Source organism: Crocodylus porosus, unplaced genomic scaffold (genome assembly GCF_001723895.1).
Source record: "Crocodylus porosus isolate Cpor-Errol unplaced genomic scaffold, CroPor_comp1, whole genome shotgun sequence".
In the NCBI taxonomy this organism is placed as follows: Eukaryota; Metazoa; Chordata; order Crocodylia; family Crocodylidae; genus Crocodylus; species Crocodylus porosus.
Window position 1 is genome coordinate 16,999,947 of NW_017728920.1, and position 19,296 is coordinate 17,019,242.

General features: G+C 44.5%; 1 protein-coding gene across 4 annotated transcripts in view; it reads right to left on the reverse strand.

Annotated features, from left to right (window-relative positions):
- Positions 1-18,973, reverse strand: part of ANK3 (ankyrin 3) — a 380,097-nt gene extending 361,124 nt beyond the window's left edge. Inside the window, exon 1 of one of the 4 annotated variants that reach the window (XM_019538622.1) lies at positions 18,553-18,973. In XM_019538622.1, coding sequence (XP_019394167.1) covers positions 18,553-18,666 — 114 coding nt within the window. In that variant the 5' untranslated portion in view covers positions 18,667-18,973. The remainder of the gene's footprint in view (positions 1-18,552) is intronic. The other 3 variants (XM_019538625.1, XM_019538623.1, XM_019538624.1) reach the window with 3 other exon arrangements.
- Positions 18,974-19,296: the final 323 nt, after the last annotated feature.

Sequence of the window (19,296 nt, forward strand, 5' to 3'; positions counted from 1 at the left end):
CCTCCTGGCCCCAACTGGCCAGGAGGTCAGCCACAGCCAGCTGGGTCCAAGGTACCATCTCTGAGCAGGGAGGATCCTGACACTAGCCTCCCTAGCAGGAATTCTGCTGTTCCCTATTGGAAAACTGAAAAATCACTCCAACGTCTCCATCCACCCCAAGCAGATGCAGACCACCCTGGAGCACTGAGGCAAAGCCATAGACAAAGTGGGGAGCATTCCAAAATTCCAAAGGCAAGCAAGGTTACCCAGAGCCTTGGGGAGAGACTTGCTCTGGATGGTCAGCCCTTCTCCTTAGTTAAGCAGCCAGGGTTCAGATGGCTCACAGGACTCATGGCCCCATCCTACCAAGTGCTCTCATGCACCACCTTTCACAGAACAGTGGTGTCTTCCCTGTATGAGACATGCAGGGAATACTTGAGGGAGAAGCTATGCAAGGCAGGTCTGCAGGTAGCTCTGCACTTCACTTTGGATATCTGGAGCACCCAGGGAGGAGATCATGCCTATGTCTCCCTCACAGGGCACTGATGCAATGAGTCAGGCCATCAGTAGGCTCTCCTTCAAGCGGAGGTGATGGATGAGTTCTACACAGCAACCAAGACCATGGGGGCCATTAACTGCATGGTGCAGGAGTGGCTCATTGGGTAGGGTGAGCTCACCCATGGGTTCATGGTCACTGACAGTGGAGCCAGTATGTTTGAGGTACTCCATGCTGCCAACTTTGTTGGCATCCGCTGTGTGGCACACGAGTTCCACCTCATAGTCAGGGACAGCTTGGAGGGAGATAGGGCTGTCAGTGATGGTGCCATCACTACCGCCCAACTGATTTCAAAATGCAGGAGGGTGCAGGTGCAGCAGGTGCAACCTGCTGTCTGGTCCAGGAGGTGAAATCTGTCCTACCTCTCGATGCCCTGGCCTTTACTGACCAGGTGGCAGTTTCCTCCCCTCCCGCCCCCTCACAGCACCACAGCACCAAGGTGGGCAAGATGCTGCAGGAGAAACAGGCAGAGCCAAGTATCCTGTAACAAAAAATCATGCAGGATGTGGAGACTCGCTGGAACTCCACATACCTTGTGCTAGAAAAGCTGGTGGAGCAACAGAAGGCCATCCATGAGATGCAGTCTCCCAGAACCACTGCACCTATTTCCTTGAAGCCTGGCAGGCTTCATGGCCTCAGAAGGGGCTAACATCCTTGCAAGTTTCATCCAAATCAGACAATAAATGACAAAGTTATAGGCAGTTTTGTCATTCCCCATTATAGCCTACAGCTGAATCACCGAATCTTCTGAAGCTGATCCAGCCAAATCAATTCAGGACAGTGTTTTCATAGTTTCATAGTTGGTAGGGTCGAAAGGGACCTGAGCAGATCATCAATTCCAACCTTCTGCCATAGCAGGAAAGAGTACTGGTGTCAAATGACCCCAGCCAGGTGTTCATTCAGCCTCCTTTTAAAGACCCCCAGGGTAGACGCCAGCACCACTTCTCCTGGAAGTTGGTTAACATGCATTAACAGATTTTTAGGGACCTGAACAGAGTGGAATAGAATTGAACTTATGCACCTAGAAAATGGAATAGAATCTGGCCCTGTATGTCCTTGTTTAGCCAGGTAAGTTAAAAAAGATCTCATCTTTTCAAGGACTTAATCAGGAACAACATCCTGGATGTCCTTCAGTGAATTAAGACCTTGCTTTATTATACAGAGCTAGAGGACTTCATTTTCTTCTCTAGAACAGTTGTATTTCTTCTTCTTATATACCACATTGCTGCCTGGGAAGATGGATTAATGAGGACAAATTCTATGCCATAGCCATGATCCAGTTAGAGAGTAACCATCATGCTCAAGAGACCATTTTTGACAAACTGGCTGATGGCAACTTCCTGAGGAACAGCCAGCATGGATTTGTTGTGGGTAGGTCTTGCCTGACCAATCTTGTCTGCTTCTATGACCAGGTGACATATCACCTGGACAAGGGAGAAGAGATTGACATCATATATCTGGACTTTAAAAAAGCCTTTGATCTGGTGTCCCATGATCTCCTCATGGAAAAATTGGTCAATTGTGGCCTTGGGTACATAACAGTCTGTCGGTTGGGGAATTGGCTCTGAGGCTGGACCCAGAGAGTGGTAGTCACCAGAAGTGAATCATCATGGCAGTCCATGACCAGTGGTGTCCCTCAAGGTTCTGTCCTTGGACCTGTTCTCTTTAACATCTTTATCGATGATGTAGATACTGGTGTCAGAAGTGGACTGACCAAGTTTGCTAATGACACTAAACTCTGGGGTAGAGCATCCACACCTGAGGATAGGGTGGTGATTCAGGCTGACCTGGATAGGCTTAAAACATGGGTAGATACAAACCTGATGACATTCGATACCAACAAATGCAAGGTACTCCACCTCAGGGGAAAAAAAACCCTCAGCATGCTTATAGATTCAGCAGTGCTACACTCACTAGCAACATGGCCGAAAGAGACTTGGGGGTCATGACTGACCACAAGATGAACATGAGGCATCAATGCAATGTCGCAGCTGGTAAAGCAAACTGAACTCTGGCTTGCATGCATAGATGCTTCTCAAGTAAATCTCAGGATGTCATCCTCCTGCTGTACTTGGCCTTGGTAAGGCTGCAGTTGGAGTACTGCATCCAATTCTGGGCTCCACTATTTAAGGGGGATGTAGAGAAGCTTGAGAGAGTCCAGAGGAGAGTAACATGCATGATCAGAGAGCAAGATAATAGGCCTTATGAAGAGAGGCTGAGAGACATGGCACTCTTCAGCCTGGAAAAGCGCAAGCTCAGGGGTGATCTGGTGGCAGCCTATATATAGGCTATATATCAGGGGTGTGCATCGAGATTTGGGGGAATGCCTGTTCACCAGAGCACGCCAAGGGATGACAAGCACGCCAATGGTCACAAACCATTTTAGGTTGGACATAAGGAAAAACTTCTTTAATGTCCGAGTCCCGAAAGCCTGGAATAGACATCCCTCTAGAAGTGGTGCAATAGACTCCTCCAGAGGTATAGCACCTACTCTGGACTCTTTTAAGAAATGTTTTGACATTTATCTTGCTGGGATCATTTGACCCTAGCTGACTTCCTGCCCTTGGGGCAGGGGGCTAGACTCAATGATCCTCCAAGGTCTCTTACAGCCCTAATGTCTATGAAATCTATAATTAATGCAGTCCTGTTTGCATTTTTGTTTTAACAATGCTGCTAATGATTTAAGAGAAGAAAGCCATTCCTGTTAACCATGAATTCTCATCTTCTAAATAATTTTTGGCTCTGACCTGAGGTGAAATACAGGCCCCATTGAAATCAATGGAAGTTTAACATTGACTTGAATGTGGACAGGATTTCACCTAAGACTCTTAGGACATCATTTGAAGTCAATTGATCCAAAGTCTAATGAAAGAACTCTTATTGACTTCAGTAGGATTTTGCATCTGGCTCTTGAGAAACACAGAATTTTATATTCTGGCTTTATTTCTTCTCTCCTTGACTTCTTCAAACTTATTGATAGAGCCTGTCCAAAGCATTAGATGTAGTTAAAGACTCCTTCAAATGATCTGTACTAGTTCCAAGTACTGAAACAACAATTAACTTCGGGGTAACTCAGCCTGAATATATATTGAAAATCTGCCCATTGATCAATGGATATCCAATTTTAGACACTTTCTAACATTTTCTCTACATCCTTCATCATCACCTTTTTTCAAGTTGCCTTTTTAATTTTAAAAATTGACAACTTTGCTCAGTTGTATTTTAAGGTAAGGAGGAAGAGGGAAGCATGTGGCATGTGGCCATTTGATGTTGACTATATAGCAAACCTTGCTCGGTAACAGCATCTCTGGGGTTTTTGATCCAAGGCAGTTTGTGTATGTGGCCATTCAAGCTGAATTTACTGCATCTCTTCAGTGGTTTTTCTAACTGGACCAATGAAATGGGAGACTGGACCACAATTCAGTGAATTTAGCTTCAAGAAGAATAACAGACAACTTGGTATGTACTAAATTATAAATTATGTACACTGAGCTCTTTCAGGGCAAATGCATGAGAGCTGGACACCAGGGATCACATTACAATGTTATAGTAGATATTTTGCAAGTTACATGTTAAACAGAATATTTTAAAATTGGACTGCTTTTTTAGGTATACCTGAACTTTACATCATATGTCCACTGGCATTCACTATGACTGGTTACACCAAAACAAGGCATTAAGATTTAACAATAGTAAACTGTTTGAACTTTTAACATAAAGTTGATATTATGCATACTTTTTTAGTTTAACAAATACACACACAAAAACCAAAATAACCTCTTTCTTCTTCAATTGTGGCAACTTGCCAGCAACATTGCTAATGAGTGCTGCAAATACAAGCAATAGGTCACCTCTGGAGATCCAAGAGAAGCACTGCAGTTATATGGTAGTAAGAATATAAATGCTAGGGCTGTCTGAAATTTCACTGGCAGTTTCATTTTGATGCTGTTTCAACTCATTTTGAGCTTGAAACAGCAAAATCGAAACAAAAAGCTTCAAAACAAAACAAAGCAAGTTGAAACGTATCAAAATTTTCAAAACACTTTGAGTTTCAAAGCTCAAGCTGGGCTTGCCTGCTGGGAAATAGAAACTAAAGTAAGGAGAGGGAGGGAGAAGAGGATGGGGAGGTGGGAAGAAGTGCTCCCACTATTGACTGGAGCTGGCCAGTGACTCATCCTTTCCTGAGGTCTCTTCTAATCCCAGTGCTCTGGGGGAGGGATAGAAAAACTGCATAAAAGGCATCATAGTTTGAACTGTCCTGCTTTCTGCCATGGTGTCAGTTACTGAGCTCTATGTTCCAGTTTTGCCTGTCAGCAGCTAGAGGTGTAGGGCCCCAAAACCCTCTGTATCTATCTCTTTGACAGCTGGCAGGTTTTGTGGCTGCAGCAGGGCCTAGGAGGCCTGCAGTTTTCACCCCCCCCCATGCCCTAAGACAGAGTCAGTTGCATAAGCACCTATGTCACGAGTTTTGCCTGTCAGCAGCCAGAGGTGCAGGGCTCCAGAACCCAGAAGCCCCTGCACTTATCTCCTTGACAGCTGGCAGACTTTGTGGCCTCAGCGGGGGCTGGCATGCCTGCAGCTTTCACCCTGCTGCATCTTAACACACACACACACACACAGAGTGTCACCCATGTCACAATTTTTGCTTGTCTGCAGCTTGAGGTGCAGCCTCCCCCAAACCCCTGCACCTATCTCCACCCCTGCAGTAGACCATAATCAACTGAAGATGTTTGCCCTTCACTAATATTATGTCACTGTAATTTGACCTCAAGAGGTGGAAATGGTCAGGGGCAACACGTAGGGGATGCACTCAGGTGCATGTGCAACCCCTGAGTGTGGCAGTGCAACCCCTGCAAAAAGGACGGGAGGTCAGCAATCTCTGCTGGCTGCTGCTGATGCTGCCAGTGGCACCTGCAGGCGGACACTAACCCCTAGTAGGAGCTCGCGACCTCCCACACTGCAAGTGCCAGTGGCATCGGTGGGAGCTCCCCGCTCACTGCCACTGCGCTCCTATTGCTGCCAGCGCAGCTGTGGCCCCCCCCCAGCCACCGGGGGCATACACCATTCATGGAAAGGGTATATCTGGTTATCTGGTCCATTGTATAAAGTACAGTCCTATTTCTAAAGGGCTTGAGGGGGAATCAGAATGCCTAATAAACTGAGGTAAGAGTGGGTAACACAGAATGGAACGCATTGTTGGGAAACATAATTGCCTGGTTAACAGTGGGAGTTTTCGTTAGCTGGAGGAGGTCAATGACAGAGAGTTATTTATTCTGTGTTCTGATGTTAAAAAGAGAGTCACTCAGAAAATTATTCAGTACAGTGACAAAAAAGTGAATGTCTTATATACATGGACTCCTCTAGCCCCACTAAAATGCCTTATAAGCAGAGATTGTGACAGAGGCATTACAACATAGTTATGCACTATTGTTTTAATCCTACTCCTGACAATTCAAGCAAAAATCCTGAATTCAAAACTTCACTAAACCTAAATGGTACAGTTGATATCTAGAACTGCCATAACTTGTTTTTTATGTTCAGAACTTTTGCAAAGTCAAAATAAAATGTGATCTTAGAAATGTTGCTGTCATCTTAACAACTTCAAAAGGAAAAGTTTGAAAACCTTCATTTAACTTTTTTGATCTAAACTACTTTGCGACATGCTTTGAAATAACATTTCAATTTAAAAATAGGGAAATATAAATACCTTTAGAAACCCATCAGTGACAAAAATAAAAGGGAATGTCAATTATGAAGGAACAGAGTAGTTTCTATACACCTATTCACTGTACATCTTGAAAGCGCCAAACACTGATATCCTTGAAGTATAAAGTACTAAGAATATTGATGACATAGTCCCCCACAATTAGGCTTCATAAAGATGCCTAAGACTTGCTGCACCTGACCACCCAAGAGCTCCTCTAAAAAGGCAAAGCATGAAAGCCCTCAATTTAAGCAATCATATCAGGCCCAATGATACCCTCTGACCTGGCAGGGAGGAATGGCAGAGGCATGGATGGTTCAGCAAAAATTATGCCATCTCTTAGCAGGTAGATGGCCCCTTACAGATACTGGCTGCCTGGTGAAACTTAGCTGGGGACCATGGCTAAATTTATATAGGGAACACAGTCTAAGAGCAATCATCAACTCCCAGATGGTCTTCATTCCAGCCTAGAAGTATGAATAGTACTAATTCTAACACTAAGTGGAAAACATCGCCAGATATGGGACATGAAATATGCAGGTGTTACTGTTTATAAACAGTTTAGTTTTACAAGCCAGGAATAATTATACTCCAACGGAACCCTAACTCAGAATATAGGGATGCCCAATTTTTTAACTGCCTACAAAATATACTTCATATCTCTAAATAATAATTAATTAGGTGAGGACAGCCAATTTGCATAACAGCATCTTGGTTATTCCTAAATACTAGTGACTTATGCGAGTACATAATCTAAGTTGTCCTCATCCCATCAGAATGCAGGGATTCACATAATTATTTTAAGTTTCTTTTGAAATGCAGTTACGCAAATTTATCTGACTTGACTAGTTGTTAGAATATTGTTTCGCAGTTTCATACTTGGTAGGGTGGGAAGGGACCTGAGCAGATCATCAAATCCAATGCCATGCCATGGGCAGGAAAGAATGCTGGGGTCAAATGACCCTAACTAGGTGATTATCTAGACTCCTTTTGAAGACCCCCAGGGTAGAAGCGAGCACCATTTCCCTTGGAAGTTGGTTCCAGATCCTAGCCACCCTGACTGTGAAGTAGTGCTTCCTGATGTCTAGCCTAAACCTACTCTCAGTCAATTTGTGGCTGTTATTCCTAGTTACTGATGCATTTCACACCCTGTATTCCCAGCCAAGAATCTTGGTTTAAAAAGGTAGAGATCGCATAGACTAAATGCAAATACCCAAATACAGCACAGTGATTAAATGAGAGAGAACACATTTCATTAAGAGTACATTCCTTTTCACTACCTATTTATTTATTCATAAAATTTATGTATGTGAATTAAAGATAGGTATGTTATTCTAATACTTCTGTTTTTAAATAATTATCATCTGAGGAGAAGGGCAGCTTAAAGAAAAAACAATTCAGCCCAGGATGACACTAAAGAGGACTTGCAGCAGCAAGGCATATAAGCAAACTAGCCAATTGCCCATCGAGAATGACAGGGGAGAAGGGGAGCAGGCAGGGATAGAGCCCCATGTGAACCCTGCCCCACCCCCATCCAGGTCCACTCCCCCTTTCCCTCCTGCCACTTGGGGTCCGGGCCTGCTCCCCCCTTCCCCAGTACTGCAGTGTCAGGGGGAGGGGAGAAATGGGTCCGGGCCTGAAGCATGGGGTGTGGGGGAGGATTGGGCCCAAGGGTGAGGAGAAGCCAGCCTGCCGAGCAGCAGGCCCAAGCCAACATGGCAGCAGTGGGGGCACAGAAGGTGTGGGTCCAGGCCCGAGGGAGGGAGGAGGACTGCTCGTCCCCTCCCCACACTGCTGCCATATTGGGCTGGGCCTGCTGCTCCCCCTCACCGCCATGGCAAGCCAACTTCTTCCCCCCTCTGTGGGCCTGCTCCTCCCCGCCACTATTGCCACATCGGCCCAGGCCCACTCTTTCCCCCACCGCTGCCACAGCATGCCCAGTGCTCCCCCCCACCTCAGGCCCACTCCTCCCCCCCAACCACAGCATCGGCCCTGCTGGCAGCAACAGCGGAAGGGGGGAGAGGTGGGCTGAAGCCAGTGCTGGTGGCTTCACCCTCCCCACAGTGTCCCGACCCCACTTCCCCACCTCCGCACACCACTGCCACCTCCACGGAGTGTCAGGGGGAGGGGCGAGACCACCTCCTGTCCGAAAGCTGTATTTGTACTCTGATTGGTTGTTTCAGTCAGCCAATTACAGTGCAAATAAAGTATTATGTACAGACAGGCAGACAAACAGAAAAAGGCTTTTATAATATTAGAATTGTAGGTCAGTTTAAAAATGGAGAGCTGCATATGGTACACAAAGGAGCTAACTGTCATACTGCAGTATGAAAATTCACATACTTGCACAGACTATTGAAAAAAAATTTATCAGACACACTGTAAGCAATGTCTTATTATGTCCATGGTTAAGGAATGCAGTAGTAACAGAGAGGCAGATTCTTAGATATGTTTACGCAACTAAATAATAGCTTCCTCTGTGTGTGGTCCCAGTAGTTTCAACTGGTCAGGTGTATAGTATATACCTTACATGAGTTCAATGAGTTCTGCTTTGACTGAAGTTGAAATTAACTACATATAATCAGTGGACACCAGTGTTAAAGAAATCCTTTCCATCTTGCTCATCGCTCTTTAATCTCAATAATTTTCAATGACAGTTTAAAATAGTATTAAAATTAAAACTAGATTTAATTGCTACATAGTTCATTAGAGTATAACAAATAATACAATAGTATCCTTTCACTGTCACAGTAACACATTTTAAAGTATTGAAGAACAGCACATTATTTTGCTAAGATAAACACTGCATACCAGAAAAACTTTAAAGTATTTTTTATATAGATAGAACATAATGGGCACATCTACACATGCATTAATGCAGGGGCAGACACTTATATCAGGTGGAGGGCCGCTCACTGAATGCTGGCAAGCCATCGAGGCTGCATGGGTAACCCCACCCCTTGATTGGTGCCCCCTGGGCACCATCTTGGCACCAGATGTTCCGCCTCCTAACCCCTGACCTTTGCCACAAGAAGTCCCCATCCTTGCCCCCTGAAAGTACTCCTTTCAGCAAGGGGGTTTGCTATCTCTGAACCAGAAAAATACCAAACCATGTTCTAAAAATCAAACGTACTACAACATTCATTAATTTAATTTCATAAAATATTTTTGTCCTGATTTAAACGTTTGTGTAACATATGTAGAGGTAATAGTATAATAGCTTTAAATGAAGTCTTACTCTTGTATATTTTGGGGGGTATAGGTTTGTGGGTATGCAGGGTGTGGGGGAGGGTGTGTGTGGGGGGGATTTGTAGGGGGCTGGATGGGGGGGGTGTATGTGTGTGTGTGTGTATTGGTAGGCATTGGTTTGTAGGGGGCCGAGTGTGGGGATGGGTGTGGAGGGTTGTGGTTTGCATGGAGGGGAAGGGTTTGCCCCTTCTTGCGGCAGGCAGAGTTGTCACCAGTGCTCCTACAAGCCTGCGCTCTGTGCTCCTGCCACTCCTAGCCCCAGGTTCCTACTGGCATGTCCCTGTGCTCCCACTCACTGCCACTGCTGCTATTCTCCATCCCCCCTTCCACCTCCGCAGCTCCAGCACCATATCCCAGCTGCTTCTGTGGTCCCGGAGCTGTAGCTGGGAACCACATGATGCAGGAGCAACAGCAGGGAGGAAGTGGGGAAATGGCTGTGGCAGGTTGGGTGAAGGAGCAGTGAGTAGGCACATGGAGCTCAGTGACAGACAGGTAGAAATACAGGCCCTGCACCAGTGCACTGGGGCCAGGAGCTTCCCCGGGGTCCCCAGGCTCCTCGCAGATGCAGGAGCTTCCAGAGTAGAAAAGCTGGGGCCACCCATGAGAAGGGCAGCTGGGCTGTTACCACCCCAAGCCTCAGGTGTGTGATGTAACTTCCATGCTGCCTCCCTGTGCCATGTTTCTGCTGGCCCATGCCAACCCCAGTGGCTCTGGGCGCTCTCCATGCTCCCACCAGGGCCAGACAGGCCCTTCCTGGGTGGGCCCTGGCCTTCTGGAGCCACCAGAGTGCAAACACAACTGCAGGCACAATGCAAGTCTCCATGGGCATCATGGCCCCAGGCCAGGCTGCCAGGCACCCAACCAGGCAGCCTGGGTCCAATCCTTTTGCCCAGATGGGTGAGCATGGGATGCGTGTGGTCAGGAGTGACTGTGCTGGTCTATGCCTGTACTGCAGGGCTGGGAGCCAGAAAGTGCACGGGAGCCAGTGACAGCCCAGTGGTGCCCCAGAGCCAGCACCAGCAGAGCCCAGAGAAGGCTGGCAGGAGCCTGGGGTGTGCCTGGCTGGGCTCTATAGAGCCAGGCTGGGCTGCCCCAACAGGGTCAGAGGGGAGATGGCCCCAGAACACTGGGGCTGGCTCCCACACACCTCCTTGCTCCAAGCCCCCTGCAAGCCTGCTCACTCTGAGCCCCCCCTCCCATTCCAGCCCCATGGTCAGGCATGGACCAGTGCGAAGCCCTGACTCCTTGCACCCCACGCTTGTCTTTCTGGATGAAAAGGTCCCAGCTGTTGCTCACTCCCATGTGTCTTCTTGCTTCTGGCTGTGTGGCTGGACCGTGGAACTCAGCTGGAGCTGGCCTGGCTTGAGGACTGGGGTGATCGCCCATAGTCCTCCCCTGCCTCCCTGCTGTTACCTGAATTTCCCACTCTGGCACAGGCACAACCAGTCCCATGGTCCCAGGCCAGCAGCCTCTGCTAGGCAGGGGCTTCTGGCTGGGGGAGTGGGGCTCGAGCTGGGCCTGGTGGGACCTGCTGTTCCAGGGGCCCACCATGACTTCCCCTGGGTCCTACTGCCCCTGGATCCTGTCAAAAATGATAAATCTTAATTTTTAAAAGTTTTTAGGGGCCCCACAGGCTGGATAGAATGGCCTAGAGGGCTGGATCTGGCCCTCAGGCTGTATTTTGCCCACCCCTGGCGTGGGGGGTGTGGTTATGTGGAGTGCGAGAGTGTGTGGATTTTGTAGGGGGATTTGAGTATGTGAAGGGAGGGTGGTTGGGGAGGGTTGTGCCACACATGGAGCGGGAGGGTTTGCCCACAGCCTACCCCACCATGGCAGCCAGAGAGCCTGCCAGTGCTCCTGTGAGGCTGGGCTTTCCATCCTGGTGCTCTTGGCCCCAGGGCACTGGTGTGGGCCTCATGCTCCTGCTCATTGCCACTTCCCCCATTTGCCACCACTGTCCTTCTCATGCCACTTCTGCACCTCCCCCCACAGTCTCCACTCCAGCACCAAATCCCAGCTGCTCCTGCAGTCCTGGCGATGCAGCTGGGAACCAGGTGGTGTCAGAGCCACTGGCAGGCGAGCAGTGGGGGAGTGGGTAAATGGCTGCAGCAGGTGGGGAAAACGGGCAGGAAGCAGGTGCACAGAGCACAGCAACAGCTGAGCAGGAGCATGGGACCTGCACTGGTGCACCGGGGCCAGCACTGGTGGGGCCCAGAGCAGGGCAGCAGGAGAACAGGGTCTAGGCCAGCAGGGGTCTATTGAGCTGGGCTGGCTCTTCCTCTTTCTGCTTGAGCAGCAAAGCCCAGCTCTATATAGTCCCTGCTGGCCCAGACCCCACACTCCTGGGCAAAAACTGCTGCTCAGCAGAGAGGAAAGGGACCTCCTGCACTGAGTACCAATTTGTTCCCCATCGCTGCTGCTCAGCCCAGCTCGGTGCGCATGGTATTGGGGCTATGTGTGCTCATCCCCACCTGTATTGCGAGGCTGGGGGAATGGGAGCGAGTGGGCATGTGGGAGCCAGCAACAGCTGGGCGGGAGTCCCAGGGCCAGTACTGCTGGGGTCCAGAGCAGGGCAGCAGGAGTGCAGGGTCCCAGCCAGCAGGGTCTCTGTAGAGCCTATCTAGCTCCCCTCTATCCCTGCTGGTGCAGCTCAGCCCAGCTCCACAGACCCCTGCCAGCCCATGCACTGCACTCCTGCCACCCTGCCCTGGGCCCCACCGGCGCTGGGCCCGGGACACTGGCACGGGCCCCACGCTCCAGCATGCATGCTCACTTCCATTCCTCCCACCTGCACCACCATTTTTCTCACTTCCCTACCGACTCACCAGCCACTCTGCACCACAGGGCTCCTGGCTCCATGGCCAGACCGCGGGACTCAGCAGGAGCCACCCTGGCCCTGAGGACTGGGGCAAATGCCTGTGATCTTCCCTTGCCTCCCTGCCCCCGCTTCTTATCTGAATTTCCTGCTCTCGCACAGGGAGGCACAAACAGCCCCACAGTTCCAGCTGGTGGGGACACGGGGCCGGAGAGGCCTTGCTGGTGCTGGTCCTACTGCCCCTGGCTCATGTCATCTTTGACAGGCAGCCTGGGGCAGATAAATATTAATTTTCTAAATTTTTTAGGGGCCCTGTGGGCTGGATAGAATAGCCTGACAGGCCAGATCTGGTCCATGGGCCATAATTGCTTAGCTAACCAAAATGAATGTGTTAGTGAAAATGTCTTCCCATTGTTCCAAGAGCTGCACTCAAACTCAAGCAAACAAGAACAAGGAGGAACAGCCTCAAGTTGCAGAAAGGGAAGTTTAGGTTAGATATTAGGGAGAATTTCCTTACTAGGATAGTAGTAAAACACTGGAACAGGTTACTCAGAGAGGTGGAGGTTTTTAAGACCTGGCTAGACCAGTCTTGGACTGGGATGATCTAGTTGGGGATGGTCCTGCCTTTGGATGTCTAGATGACCTTCTGAGGTCCCTTCCAACCCTGATTTTCTATAACTCTATGATTGAAACTCAAGAAAATCAGCAAACATTCAAGTCTATGTGGTTAGCATTATTTAGAAGAATTGCTGCATTTAATAAGTCACCTCCCTTCCAGCCACACCAGGTATTAAGAGGGTACCTGGTAGTCATCTACCAAATAAAGGTAGGTTTGTACCCACACCATCCACTGATGGAAGTGGTTATATCACATAGAGAGTAAGAGTCATGACGCAAATTCTCACTTAAATTAATGGGAGATTTGCAGTCAAAAGAACTAAGATTGCTAATGACCTCTCTTTGAGGATTTAGTCAGGCCTATAATAACACAAGCTTAGTGAATGGGGGGCAATGAGCCAAAAGAATCTAGCATATCCTCAGAAGATACAATCTTTGGCCATTTAATAGTATGAAATTACCACTATTTTAGCATTTTGGCTCAGGGTGTAGTTTTAATTATTATAATGTATATATATATATATTCTAAAAATGTGATGCCTATTGAACCATGTCATGTTTTCATTTTGTTTCAAAATTATACTTGGTTCCTTGGCAAGACTTTTTATTTCTCCCTGTAAAGTTGGGCAAGAAAGAAAAGAGAAAGGGAGCTGGTAGAAATTGATGAAGTTTTGCAAACCTAAATAAAGCTAGACTGATATATCCCACAGGCCCACCTCACCATGGCATTTTACCAATCTTTCCACAGCTAGGGAGATCTGAAAGGCTATAAATGCTTTCGCCATCCTACCTCTACCAATAACTGCTAATGTTAGTTAAACATCAAGAATATGTGTGAATAGTTCACAGCTGTGTACAGTGACAATGGTAAGTTCTGGTTGAAGAAGTCAAGGTAAGAGGACTGCAGAGTAAGGATAACTGTTGAATTTAATTTGTACAAGTAAAATGGAAATTCACAAAACAAAAAGTTTTTTTTCTTTGTTTAAAAGTTGGATATGGAAGTCAAAGTTGATCAAGATAACTAGCAATGCTGTGTCAGATAATCTAATCTTGACATTCTTTCAAGGGTTGTATCAAGAAAATAAATTGTTCTTGCAAGCTGAATGGGGGATGGGGGAACCCTTTTCATTATAAGAATTCAGTGCTACCAACAACATTAATTAAAAGAAAATGACTGGAAGCAAGTTTTCCTTTTAGAGCCCCCATTTCCTTTTAGAGTCTCCATTTAAATCCCATGTGAGCAAATGAATATTTTTAATGAACCCAATGAAAATATGTCCCTGCTTAAAGCCAGGCATGTACTTACTTACCTTACCTAAGCACGAGGACTAGAGCAAATGCATTGCTGCTAGCCACTCCACAAAGGGATACAATAGTCCAGTCCCTCTCTAGAGTGGCACTATATCTCCCAGAATTCTTGGTTTGGGGCAAGCCTCTTCATTAACATCAATTCAGATATCTTCCTAGAAACCCAATAGTGCCCTAAGTTATGTGTCTAGACACATTCCAATTATTCTATTTTATATTCCTCTGACAAAGTATCCCCATGTCAAAATTAAAGGCGTGAGCCAGAGCCCTCTGAAGTCTCTGGAAACACTATAATTAAGCTGAACAGGCATTAAACAAGACCCTAAAATTTAGATTTACTTTTTCTTTTCAACAGGTCAATTGGTTATGTTCCTAGACCTGTTAGACTAGTAACTTCATAGTTGAGTCTTGGCTTTGATTTTATAAATCCACATACATGAAGATCCTACTGCTGTCAACCACAAACATTCAAGAATCATGAGTCACACTTTAATATAATGTTAGATGTTTTAAAATAATAAATGTGTGGGTCTTTATTTGTTTTCTGATTATTGAGCATTTAGGATGGCTTTGGTCATCTTTCAGACCCATGTGGGCCTTGTTTACATAAAAGCATACAAGGTACACCAGTTTCATTTCAACCTTTTTAAAATCACTATGGTTAAACTAATGGAAACTCCTGTATGGTCACTCTCATAAGAATTTAAGAGTGACTGGCTGCAGTTTCCCTAAACCTGTTTCCAATCAACGTAAGCTAAAATGAAAAAAAAAACACTTTCACTTAAATGTATCCAGGCAGAGGTTTGTACCAGTCAGTGTACTGGAGTAAATGTATAGCTTAGCTCTCCAATGCAACTTTCCTAGCTTGTGAGGGTACTTTAAGTAACATCAAATATCATGAAACTCATAATAAAATTGCCAAAATTCACAACACTTTGATCCTGTATGTTTCCTGCTCCACAAGTCTGCTGCAGTAGAGGATGTGATGGCAACAGTTTATTATAATATACCACAATTGGCAGTACTAGTACTTTGAGTACTCACATTACTCTGAGTTCTGGTGGAACCAACTAGTTCTAAAGCATGACATACTAATGAAAACCACTGGGTTGAATATTGTATACAGCAAGGTTTACTTTGCTTCAAAAGAAAAACAGTACAACTTGCTTTAAAAAAAAGAAAAAGAAAGATTTCTGCCTTTGAGAGTCACTGGCACAAAGTGAGTATTTAGATCTCCCTAGATATTGGCATATGGGAAACTATTTCTATTTTTCATAACCAGAATTATGCATTACCTAGGGAACCTTCTCCAAAGTCAAAAAAGGGTTATATAATTGAGGTAATACTTATTCTTAAAAGATGTTTCCTTTTTTTTCTCCATTAGTTATATTGTTTAGAAATGTAATCTGCCCCTGAACATGAATAGATTCTTCCAGCTTAAGAAAGTGAAGACACCATACACAGCTATCCAAAACCCAGACACTGTACAGCCATGGCAGAATCTAGCTTTAAGTTTTAGAAAACACTTCAACAGTCTAAATAGTAAAGTATGTACAGAATAGGTCAAGAGATGCATGTCTCCCACTCTCTGGCTCCATGCCTTTATCTTGCTGAAGCATGTGTAAAACAGTGCAGATTAAAGTCTGAATCTCCAGAAGTACCCACACTTTATGTGAGTGGGCCAGTACCCCAATGCACAAACAAAGGTTAACTTAACCTGCCTAAACCAGACGCATGTAGATGTGCACTAGCAACTTGGAAGAACTGGTCCTAGGGCTTAACTGATAGGATATTAGATGTTATTTTTTCTAACACCTTTTTAGAGAAGATTCTAACAAAAATGTTATTACATGGTGAAGTGCCAAATAATTCTAAAGCTGCGATTTTTTTTCCTCCAACTACAATCCCCAAGTTAGACATGAAGCTGTATCAGCATGACCAAGGAGTGCTTGTTCTCCCACAGACCTGACTTTCAAACCATCACATGCCTCAATCTCCTCATTGTATAAATTTACCCAGATACATTAGCACTCACTGCTGTTTCAATGCATTTGGAAGACCCTAGAGGATATTTTTGTATACTGCTCAAGTAAAGGGTTAGCCTTGTGCAGTATCTTGTGACCAATATAAAGAAATTCAGTATTGTTTGCTTGTAGGTGGAGCAGAGGGACAAGAAGTGATTCACAACTCAATGTGGAAATATTGGGAAAAAATGTTTTCTAATACCCACCAAGTACAAAATGTCAAACAAGCAGAATCAAACAGTTTATGCCCTGGGTAAAGAATAGGCAGAATGATATCTTTGTCACCGAGACCAGTGATTGAACAATATGGACGTAAACATAAAAAGAGGGAGTTTAAGTGAAAACAGTTACTGATTTTATTCTCCCAATACCTCAGTATGTCTTGAATCTGCCCAGTCCTGTAAGATACTGGAAAGAAAGGATAGTAAATTAACTACTGATCTCCAGCCTGTTAAATAAGCCATTGCTGGTGTGCAATCTTGATGTTCTAACCTACTGTAACGAAATGACATAAATGTATAGATTTTTCAATATTTTATGACAGCTAGGTTGATATTTATCCATGTTCTCCCAGTTGCAAAGAGATTTCCTTTCTATGACATTGTGTTGTATAAACATTAAAGCATTTTGTCCACAAAGCAATTGTCTCAGATCACTGACTGAAGAGTTTCTTATTACCATATCCCTTCCATATTTTGCTAGTAAGTAAATATGAATGAATAATGGCACATGAAGATAGCATATATGTGGTTATGTATGCTTTTGTAAAACTTAAGCCTATTAAGGATAACAATAGCTCCCTACATTATGAACAGAATTAATTGTGAGCCTAACTCACAACTCAAATGTAAATATATACTGACAGGCCAGCTTCTCAAATTTGTGTTGCTCTAGTCATTTTAAGCTGAAAAAATCCTGATAGCTATAATGTTATAGACCTACATACAACCATAGAATCAGACAAAAAATATTACAAATTCAGACCAATTTTGAGGTGAAAGACCTTGAAAATCTGCCCCAATGCAATATTTTAATTCTGTGCCTTCATTTATACCACAAAAATGTTAAGGAGATCTTCACATATACACTAGAATGGAAAAAATATCTATAGTTAACATGCTGCAGTACACTCGCTGCAGCCATCTAAGCACAGCCTCTTAATGTGTTCACTGGAACAGAAGGCAGTGGGTTTCTCAGTGTTTTACATTATATTTAAAACTGCCATTACAGAAGAAAGAAGGGGGAAAAGCAAGAAAATGTTGACTATCACTCAAGCAAAAGATACACGTATGTTAAAGGAAATTTACATGTCATAAGGAAGCACATACACCACTGCTCTGAGTGTACTAAGCAGATCTATCCCTTAGGGAATTTCACAAAGACACATAGAAATATTTTATAATCAGAATTCTGGGTCCAGACCATGAGCTCTGGGCATTTTTTTTTTAATTAATTTCAGCTGATGACTGAGAAACCACTGTAGGGCCTTATCCATGTGGACTGGTATATAAAGTGTCATTTTTACGGGCATATCCACAAAACACTCAGAAGCATCTTTACCTGTCATCTATCAACTATTTTGTTTTATACCTTGAGAAAAATACTAAGGAACCACTACTAGATTCAAGTCCTAACTGAGCAAAGATTAGGAAATGTACTGAATTTTTTGGGTCTCAATGTGTCATTGGGATTTCTGTATCCAGGATAATTATACAACAGAGAAAAACAAGGCTCCATCATCTCACATGTTATGATAACAAAAGAAAGTTGCTAATCCAAAATTATTATGGTTTGATTTTGCAACATAATTTGCCTTTAGGAAAAAAGGTAACCAATGAAACATTCTTTTTCTGTGACTATTCCAAAAATGGATGTTTTAAGAGCCAAGCATGTGACAGAGTCCCAACACAAAGAAAATCTGCCTTTACACATGTTCACATCAAGCACAGACATGTAGCCTATTATTCATAGCCTAGCAATGTTATGCATTTAATCTTTAAGTTGCTACTATAAACTATTTTTAACTCACTTATGGCAGGCTGGCGTATCATGATAATGTGACTGATTTATATGCAAAATGAACGCACACCTTCTGCATCATCACTGCAATCAACGAACATCTGATTAAAAATTCAATTGCACTGCAAACCCCCCAGTTGTGGTTTGCAGTGCTTTTTACAGTCTTAACGAATTTCTCATATAGCTACCAAGTTACACACATTAATGATCCGTGATAGTTCATCTGCAAGAAAATTAAAACAATAGAATCCATAAAAGAATTTGGTACAAATCTAGATACCTTTTTTTTCCGATCCCTTGATCTTTTCCTGTGTTTTCTTTTTTTCTCAGTTTCTTCATCAGCATTAATTTCTAAATCCCTGTTTTTCTTTATCTGTGATGCTGCATGAGCCATAATGCATTAAAAATCCTTTACAACAATGCTTCCTTGTAAAAGGTGATATCCTCAGGCACCTTTAACCAGCCCTTACAGCAGTGTTCCAGTGACTGGAAGGAAATGTCTGAGCAAAGCCAAGAACACATTCAGAATTCAAAGATCTTGTGGAACCTAGCAATCACTACGAAACTGCATGACTGCGGATTTCTTCTTGTACCTTTCTGTACCTGAGCCTTTATAAAACAGTGCAGCCATCGTAATGCATTTAATGTAATGAAAAAGACAGCTGGGACAGAGAAAGCTGTGTTATGGCTGTATCCCCTGCCACCAGCTGGAAGTGTCTAACTGATTCCACTGAAGGGGGAATTCTGAAAAGAAGGGTTTTATATTAAAAAAAAATACTGAACAACAACATATGCTGCATCACTTTTTTTTCACTGATCCTTAAGTCTGTTTTTAAAACCTATCTGAAAAAAAGGAAGTTTATGATTTATACTACCCAGCTGGTTTTACATGGTAAGTCTCTTAACCTATAATGAAATGGAGCAGCTCCCACTTTTGGGTAACTGCTGATGGTGACAAAAAAAGAATATAATAAAAATTTCATTTTACCATGGAGACCCTGACTGCATTATGCTGAAAACAATG